Below are 9913 nucleotides of genomic sequence, written 5' to 3' on the forward strand. Positions count from 1 at the left end.
TCATGCAGCTACGGCGACAGAAACTAAACCTCCGAGCATGCCAAAATACTCGGCGCTCACCCGAGCATGCTCAAGGAGACCCGAGCATCGATGCTACTCGCCCATCACTAGAAAGGACTTGATTGACAGTGTTATATCAGGAATTTGTTCAGTGTCGCTAACCGAGAAGCTGCACAAAGGTTCACTTTAGATTTGCAGTTGCCTACTTCATTCCACAGGCATCCAGGAGGGACAAAAATACCTTTTTGACTGAGAAATAATCCCTTCCAATGAGGCAACTTTTGACCAAAGTCCGCTGAAAGTATTGCCATCTAACCCTTAACAAACTTGCTAGACGTCCTTAATATTTCTCTTATACTAGTGTAAATCAGTATTTCCTTAGTTTAGTAGTAAATAAATCATTTACAGTATATGAAGTGTGTCTCATATAATATCATCAGAGGAGATGATGACGTAGCCTCAGCACGTCGCTCATGTTTTGCCATGCCTCCAGGGGTGGGACTGCTGCTGTATATAAGTGAGGACTGTGAGAAGGTTTAATCAGTAAGGAGCAGAGAACTCCAATTACTACACGAATTACTACACATTGCTGCTCCAGGACATTAGTCATCCACGGCTGGAATGAAGATACTCGGACTTCTCTTGTGTTCGCTCCTCGTTTCTTCTTACGCAGGTAAATCTACATATTTTCTTTAATGAAGTTTTATGTGGTAAAAGTGAAATTATTTGTTACTTAACACTGATCTGGTTTATATGACAAATGCAATGATTTGTTAGTTATATATTGCTTTGCATATGGTTAGATTGCAGTATTTGGTCATTTTTAAAAATAATTTTAAGAGTTATTACCTTGCATAAAATGATGTAACTTTTTTGTAGATCACAAAACTAGATCCCAGCAATGCATTTCTATAATACAGCATTAATGGCTATATGATACATTAACATATAACATTACAAAAAACAGAGCGTGTAGAAACTGATGTGGCAGACTAATAAAGTGATGTAGTACAGCTGCACAAGTCTCGTCTAGCAGAGCTGAGTTTGCTTCTCTGTGAACTACTTTCTCAATGAATAGTGTAAAAATCAGTCTTACGTAATGTCAAACCTTGTAAAGTGCCTTTATATATAAAGTATAGTTACAGATTAACCCCTTGTGTGTTCTACAACTGAATTTTTTTATTATGTTTGTTTTTCGACTTCGATGCTAATTAATATTTTCATTTGATTTTTCTTCAGCCAACCCCTGCTGCTCTAACCCATGTCAGAATCGGGGCGAGTGCATGACGGTCGGGCCAGACCGATATGAATGTGATTGCACAAGGACAGGATATTATGGTGAAAACTGCACCACACGTAAGTGGCAAAACAACCTTTCCTTTATGATAATTTGTCATTTTGTAGGGTAGATTGTAATCTCTATTCTTTCCTCTTTCTACAGCGGAACTGTTAACATGGCTAAGAATCACCTTAAAACCCTCTCCCAGCACTGTCCACTACATCCTAACCCACTTCAAAGGCATCTGGAATATGATTAATAATATTTCATTCCTGAGAGACAGGATTATGCAATATGTTTTAACATGTGAGTAAACAGTCGTTCTCCAGTTATTCGGCTAATAGTGAAATTTCATACTACCTTCATAGGATAGGCCGTTTACTTTCTATAGATAGATAGGAATCACTTGTGTATCCAAACTCTGTACATGGAAAGACACTAAGCATGTGCATATATATATATGTGTATATATATACCGGTAATAGCCTGTAGAGTTGACATTGTTACTGAGATGTATTATAAGTTCCAGTTGATTTGTTACTCGCAAACTTCTCTGTTTGCTTATGGTAAAGAATGGATAGTAAGAAAAATATCCATGACCCCTACCACCCTGCCCTCTTCGGACATAACATGCATGCTCATTTGAGCCAAGTGTGCATGTACTAAAGGAATATGGGTAATAGTACATGAATGTATATTAAGAGGGAATCAGGATTGTTGAAAGTTATTTAGCTAAATGTTTCCTAAAGTCTTGTCTAATCTTAACCAATCAAGTTTCAGAAAATGATATTCTTTTTTTTTCTTACTTGTTTTTACAGCAAGGTCTCACTTGATAGATAGCCCACCTACCTACAACAGTCACTATGATTACAGAAATTGGGAAGCATATTCCAACATTTCCTACTATACTCGATCACTGCCCCCAGTGGGAAAGGACTGTCCGACACCAATGGGAGTCAAAGGTATGTTGTCTACCTGAGAGGATTAGATTGCAGGACCTTGACAGGCTGCTTGCTAGGTTACATCACATGGTAATAATAAACCAGTGGGGATATCTTATGACACATAGATACCACAACCCAATATCCAGGTAATATTTAGCAGTTTTTTCATGCAGATTGTCTATCTATATATATAAATGCCTTATCATGTTTGTCTGTAACCGAAATCCCGCTGCGCCGATTGGTCGCGGCCTCCAGGCCCCCGCCAGGCCGCAACCAATCAGCAACAGGTGCAGTCCGCAATTAGCAGGACACATGCCACCACTACCGTGCCGTCGGGAGATCAGCGGCGCTAGCCGCTAATCTCCCGACCGTTGCCGCGGGTCATCTCCGGGCGCACGGGCGTCAGCGGCGACGCAGCCGGAGATGCCCGGCGCTAGCCGGTAGCCAGGGTCCAGAGGAGAAGAGACTCCTTCAGACCTTCGGTACCATAAACGTGTAAAAAATAGAATTAGAATAAAAAATAGTGATTTACTTACCTTCCGATGGCCCCCGGAATCTGTCCCTCCTCTCCACGCTGCCGGCATCTTCCGTTCCCAGTACTGCTTTGCGCGAAATACCGCTGATGACGTCACGCTCTCGCGAGAGGACGTCATCAGCGGTCTTTGGCGCAAAGCAGTACAGGGAACGGAAGATGCCGGCAGCGTGGAGAGGAGGGACAGATTCCGGGGACCGTCGGATGGAAAGTATATCACATTTTTTATTTTAATCTGCCGCTGGCCATATTCTAGAGTACCCGATGCTTTAGAATCAGGCCAGCAGCTAGTTGAAAATATAAATGTTATAGTATGAATGCCTTATTCAGCCCGGCTCTACACTGACTTTCAGTTAGCACTTGTTCACTTATCTTTACAAATGGGATTCTGTTTCTAGACATATGGGATTACTATGTTCACACTCAACATCACCATTGGTAAGGCAGAGGCTGTATACAATATTTATTAATGGTTCCTTAATTCCTCTTAAATTACAGGAAAGAAGGAACTCCCCAGTGCCAAGCTGGTCGTGGAGAAGTTGTTACTGAGAAGACAGTTCATCCCTGACCCGCAAGGCACCAATGTCATGTTTGCATTCTTTGCACAACACTTCACACATCAGTTCTTTAAAACTGACGTCAAGAGAGGTGCTGCCTTCACTAAAGCCCTGGGACATGGGGTAAGCGAGGCTTGTATTTCATTAGTCTGTCTTTCTCACCTTCTCTATAACATCTGAATATGATCGTAATGTGATTGTAAATGTGTTCTACAGGTTGACTTAAGCCATGTCTATGGGGAAAGTTTAGACAGACAACAGAAGCTACGTCTGAAGAAGGATGGAAAGTTAAAATGCCAGGTTATTATCTCAATTCATATTGTATCCCTCAAAATGACAATATATGATAAAGCACAAGCACCTATGCCTTTAAATGTGATTTGTATAATAGCTGTAGGTAAATCTACGATATATCTGCCCACACAATAAAATGAAAAGCACAAATAACGCTTCAGTATATGTAGAAATTTTAAAGGAATCGTATTATATCCTGTATTCATTTTGACCAATTCTGTGTCATTTATGTAAAATGAGTAACCTGAAATTAATCATATACCTATATTTTACTTATAGATTCTACAAGGCGAGATGTATCCTCCAACAGTGAATGAATCAGGGGTTGAGATGCTGTATCCACCACATGTGCCAGACCATCTTAGATTTGCCGTTGGGCAAGAAGTCTTTGGTCTTGTTCCAGGTCTGATGATGTATGCTACAATTTGGCTAAGAGAACACAATCGCGTCTGTGATATTCTTGTGCAGGAGCATCCAGAGTGGGACGATGAACGCATTTTCCAAACTGCCAGGCTTATTTTGATTGGTGAGTTCAGAGCAAACTATGATATGTGAATGAAGATGTCCTGTCCATGCATCCATTATTGGGCTGTTGCTTCTGTTGGAATATCTGTAATATGAGTAGCACATATTGTCAAATTTCCCAGTAAAATCTGGTAGATTTGGTGAACTTGAATCTCATCAGATCCACTCATCTCCACAAAGGGCTATATGTATTTACTTATAACAATGACTGCAACACAAGCAGTATTTGACCAAAGTAACTGATAGATTGATGGGACACTCCTCACAACTATCAGTAATGTCAAGCAGCTTATTGGTAGCTTTTCAATTTTTATAGTAAAAATCATGTTAAAAAAACATTTTTCCACCCTTACACAGATATTTTCCAAAAAATCTGCAGTGTCTAAAATGTACAGAATTGCATTGCTCATGCATATATGTGATATTCTTATTTCAGGTGAAACCATCAAGATTGTAATTGAAGATTATGTGCAGCATCTAAGTGGATATCACTTTAAACTGAAGTTTGACCCAGAGCTGCTGTTTAACCAGAGGTTCCAATATCAGAACCGAATTGCTGCAGAGTTCAACACCCTTTACCACTGGCATCCTCTGCTGCCAGACACTTTCCTGATTAGTGACAAGGAGTACAATTATCAACAATTTCTCTATAATAATTCTGTCATGCTGGAGCATGGGATATCACAGATGGTTGAATCTTTTAGCAAGCAAAATGCTGGAAGGGTAAGAAACATCATTTTGCACATTAAAACACACACACACATATACTGTGTATATATATATATATATATCTCAATGCTGTAGAAAAAGACATGGACCACACAGCCAAAAATCACACTTGGATCTACTGCCGCTAGGCAAAAATTTACAAAACTGAACTCGAGGTTCTTAGTTTAACATTCTGATCAGACTGTATGAAGCCCACTGCCATGTCGCTGCCCACTTCTCAGTTGGCCTCTGACTTTTTAGCCTTAAATGTGTGGCACCATGTGCCAACCACCACTGCATCGAGGGGAAAAATGCAATTTGCCAATACTGTAGAGAAAGACAGACCACACACCAAAAATAATATGTTGATCTAATCAAGGTGAAAGCTGAATCTAATATTTTTGAACTCTGTATTCTTTTACATAGGTGGCTGGTGGTAGAAACTTCCCTGCAGCCGTGTTTCGAGTGGCCATAGCTTCCATAGAGCAAAGCAGAGAGATGAGATACCAGTCGCTGAATGACTACAGGAAGCGCTTTATGCTGAAACCATTCAAGTCCTTCGAGGAGCTGACTGGTAAGAGTTCATGGCGTCCCCCTCCTGTTACTGCAGAGAGCCGCTCAGGCGCTAGGGTTAACTCTGTGGTTTTGTTTAATTGTATAAGTCACGGGGAGTTCTAGTTCTTATGAAAGATCATTGTTACGAAGCGACAGCGTGTAATGAAAACAATAATGCTGAAATCACAGACACGCACAAGAGATTATGAAGAACGGCTTCTGCACAGATTAACCTTGTATTTACCAATCAGATGACTCTACAATAAATTCATGCGTAATAAAGAACCCTAGGCCTTCAGCCAAAGGAATTTACAAGCTAACTGCATCATCACGGATTAAGTTCACTATGTAGTATAAGTCATCCATCGGTGTTTCAATATTAATTCTATAATATATATTCTCAAACATTTGTATTCCCATAGTTTAAAAGATATTTATGTTTTATCTAAGATTTAACTACAAAGGATATGTTTTACAGTATACAATTTGATTGTATGGTGTCTCATAGAATTCTGCAATTTCTTACATGGAGTCTTATCTCCTGGGCCCCTGTGCAGGTGAACATGTTGCACCAGTGATATGTCGGTCCCTGCAATGATAATATGTAACATATGATGGTAGCATTCTGAGCTAACAATCTATTTTAATTTTAGGAGAGAAAGAAATGTCTGCCGAACTTGAAAACCTCTATGGAGACATTGATGCAATGGAGTTTTACCCAGGACTTTTGGTAGAAAAGCCCCGTCAAGATGCCATATTTGGAGAGACCATGGTTGAAATTGGGGCTCCATTTTCCTTAAAAGGTCTGATGGGTAATCCAATTTGCTCACCCGAATACTGGAAGCCGAGCACTTTTGGTGGGAAGGTTGGCTTTGACATTGTGAAGACTGCTTCTTTACAGAAGCTCATTTGCCAAAACGTTAAAGACTGTCCTGTTGTCTCATTTCATGTTTTAAAAAGTAAAATCAGTGACTCAGCAACCATTAATGCAAGTGCAAACTCTGCGCTGGATGAGGTAAACCCAGCAGTACTACTGAAGGAACGCTCCTCTGAGCTGTGAGGGCTGATCAAAGCAGGAACAAACATTAGCACTGGGATTGCTAAAAATTGTAACAGAATTGGAATGAAATGCGGAGGGAAAAATAAGTGCTGCTCACAGGTGTGCCACCACTGATCAAAGTACTTTATCAGCATTGTTAGTTCCTTCTACATGCTGCATATGAGACCATTCACATTAGTTTATGATATTTTATATTTATTGTCGGTGTTCCAGATTATTTATTTTTTATGTCAGAGATCTATTATTGGATGTATTTTCAGAAATGAGAAAGCAGGGACTTCCCTGTTGCACTTGACTATGCACTTGACTAAGTCATTATTGCAGATGTCCAACCACACGGGCTGCCATGTTCCAGAATGGCTGTTGTGTGGATATAGAATATTCATACATGGTCTATTATAGTCAAACTTTAGGAAGGCGTTTTCACATGCTCACAATTTCACCAGCCCAGTAAATAATGGCGCCCTATGTGAAGCACAGTGGACATATGTACCGGTGCTACATTGTGCCACGTTTGTGACTAGATATGTCAATAATAATTTTTGTTATACAGTTTATGCAATGACTGTTACTATGTAGATTAGAAAAGAAAAGGGTGTGTGGGTTTTTTTTGTTTCTTTTGTAAGAAAAATGAAAATTTTGTAAGTTTCATGCTGCTACATTACTTGAATCTTTTGCTTCATTGGACTTCAGTTTGTCTTAGACAATTTGGAGACATGCTATATTTTTGGCATGGGACACCAGCACTTTGCCTTTGTATTGGGATTCAAGGAGGGACAGTTTCATGTCAATGCTAGGGATTATGTAACAATTACTTGAATTTGCATTGTTGAGTATAGCAATGCACCAGATCACAAAATGTAGATACATACTGTATGCAATAGAAGGACCAAAATGTCTTATATTTCTATTTATTTGTTCTGTTACAATTATGCCAGGGCAGGATCCTTCCTGCAAATTTTAAGTGTCCTTACAAACATTTTACCTCTCTTCGGTGCCTCATCTGGTGTCTCCGAGTCTCAAAAAAGTAATAACCCTTCATTAAACATATTTAAATATCATATTTATTTAAAATGGAAATTGTTAATTTAAAATGTTAATATTTTTATAAAGAAATACTGTATTATGTTTTATTTATGTCTAGAGATAATGCACTGACAACAAAGTTGATCTTGGTATAAGGACATGGCCTCCCAGTAAATGTCTCCTGGGCTGGATGGCTTCTCCAGTGCTGGACACTGTATTTCATGCTCCACACAGCAGATCATACAAAGTCTTTCTGTGGAATAGCAGAGCTAGGGCAGAATACAAAAAATGTCTTTTATAATATTTTTTCTCATACGTTTTGTTCATTTCGAAATATTTACAGTAACTTATTTTGATGTTTTGTATGTTTTATTTTTGTAAATTCATTTATTTAAATAAAATGATTTGTTTATTTCAGTACATTGGTTTCATGGATTTTTGTGGGTTTGGCCTGACATGCTAAGTGCTAACAACATAAGCTGCCCATACATACAGTGGGTATGGAAAGTATTCAGACCCCTTTTAAATTTTTCACTCTTTGTTTCATTGCAGCCATTTGGTAAATTCAAAAAAGTTCCTTTTTTCCTCATTAATGTACACTCTGCACCCCTTTTTGACTGAAAAAAAACTGAAATGTAGAAATATTTGCAAATTTAATAAAAAAGAAAAACTGAATTGTCACATGGTCATAAGTATTCAGACCCTTTGCTCAGACACTCATATTTAAGTCACATGTCCATTTCCCTGTGATCCTCCTTGAGATGGATCTACTCCTTCATTGGAGTCCAGCTGTGTTTAATTAAACTGATAGGACTTGAACTGGAAAGGCACACACCTGTCTATATAAGACCTCACAGCTCATTGTGTATGTCAGACCAAATGAGAATAATGAGGTCAAAGGAACTAGCCAAGGAGCTCAGAGACAGAATTGTGGCCAGGCACAGATCTGGCCAAAGTTACAAAAGAATTTCTGCTGTACTCAAGGTTCCTAAGAGCATAGTGGCCTCCATAATCCTTAAATGGAAAAAGTTTGGGACCACCAGAAGTCTTCCTAGGTCTGGCCATCCAACCAAACTGAGCAATCGTGGGAGAAGAGCCTTGGTGAGTGAGGTAAAAAAGAACCCCAAGATAACTGTGACTGAGCTCCACAGATGCAGTAGGGAGATGGGAGAAAGTTCCACAAAGTCAACTATCACTGCAGCCCTCCACCAGTTGGGCCTTTATGGCAGCGTGGCCTGACGGAAGCCTCTCCTCAGTGCCAGACATATGAAAGCCTGCATAGAGTTTGCTAAAAAACACATGAAGAACTCCCAGATTATGAGAAATAAGATTCTCTGGTCTGATGAGACGAAGATAGAACTTTTGGTGATAATTCTAAGCGGTATGTGTGGAGAAAACCAGTCACTGCTCATCACCTGCCCAAATTAAAAACACATGTAAAATGCACACATATGAGCAAGTCGGTAGGACACTGTTCATACCACCCACTGACTCAAACACAAACGGAGAGCACAGAATGACAATTGTGCAGAAATATCCTGCAGTAAAACATATAACAGTAGTCAGCAAGTGCTGATGAAAAGATGATAACAAACACAGGGTATTTAGTTGATACGTTTTTTTGCAAAAAAAGTATATCAAGCTGCTTCACCGCATCAAGGTAACCCTATTGAAGCAGTCCCTATCTAATGTATTTAAAACCTGAACATGTGAACAGTGTCTAAATGAACAGGATGAAGGTAGGCCGCTTCCTAGTATTGGCACGTGGTGTATGCCAGCTCTTTATGTGCATGTCACACAAGAGAGGGGTGGGGTCTCTCAAATCATGCATAGGCATGGAAAAAACTGGATTAAAAACACGTGACATACACACATATGAACAAGTCGGTAGGACACTGTTCATACCACCCACTGACTCAAACACAAACAGAGAGCACAGAATGACAATTGTGCAGAAATATCCTGCAGTAAAACATATAATGGTAGTCAGCAAGTACTGATGAAAAGATGATAACAAATGCAGAGTATTTAGTCGATACTTTTTTTGCAAAAAAATGTATATCAAGCTGCTTCACCGCGTCAAGGTAACCCTATTGAAGCAGTCCCTATCTAATGTATTTAAAACCTGAACATGTGAACAGTGTCTAAATGAACAGGATGAAGATAGGCCACTTCCTAGTATGGGCATGTGGTGTAAGCCAGCTCTTTATGTGCATGTCACACAAGAGAGGGGTGGGGTCTCTCAAATCATGCATAAGCACGGAAAAAACTGGATTAAAAACACATGTGACATGCACACGTATGAACAAGTCGGTAGGACACTGTTCATACCACCCAGATGCAGTAGGGAGATGGGAGAAAGTTCCACAAAGTCAACTATCACTGCAGCCCTCCACCAGTTGGGCCTTTATGGCAGCGTGGCCTGATGGAAGC

General features: G+C 39.7%; 1 protein-coding gene across 1 annotated transcript; it reads left to right on the forward strand.

Moving 5' to 3' along the window:
• The first annotated feature begins 523 nt into the window (after window positions 1-523).
• PTGS2 (prostaglandin-endoperoxide synthase 2) lies at window positions 524-7900 on the forward strand. Its single transcript, XM_073582536.1, has 10 exons — window positions 524-673; window positions 1240-1356; window positions 1442-1585; window positions 2098-2241; window positions 3254-3435; window positions 3529-3612; window positions 3886-4132; window positions 4568-4854; window positions 5266-5413; window positions 6048-7900. The coding sequence occupies exons 1-10, from the start codon at window positions 622-624 to the stop codon at window positions 6452-6454; spliced, it is 1812 nt and encodes a 603-aa protein (XP_073438637.1). The 5' UTR covers window positions 524-621; the 3' UTR covers window positions 6455-7900.
• Window positions 7901-9913: the final 2013 nt, after the last annotated feature.

Source organism: Dendrobates tinctorius, unplaced genomic scaffold (genome assembly GCF_039654945.1).
Source record: "Dendrobates tinctorius isolate UK_male_01 unplaced genomic scaffold, ASM3965494v1 ptg000072l, whole genome shotgun sequence".
Classification (NCBI taxonomy): Eukaryota; Metazoa; Chordata; class Amphibia; order Anura; family Dendrobatidae; genus Dendrobates; species Dendrobates tinctorius.

What these genes read in the sequence shown, in the direction of transcription:
- PTGS2 (XM_073582536.1), top strand. Translation starts at nt 622, where the DNA reads ATGAAGATACTCGGACTTCTCTTGTGTTCGCTCCTCGTTTCTTCTTAC. An exon ending in GCAAGCAAAATGCTGGAAGG is followed by an intron (nt 4,855 to 5,265) that starts GTAAGAAACATC and finishes TCTTTTACATAG; the next exon opens with GTGGCTGGTGGTAGAAACTT. An exon ending in GTCCTTCGAGGAGCTGACTG is followed by an intron (nt 5,414 to 6,047) that starts GTAAGAGTTCAT and finishes TTTTAATTTTAG; the next exon opens with GAGAGAAAGAAATGTCTGCC.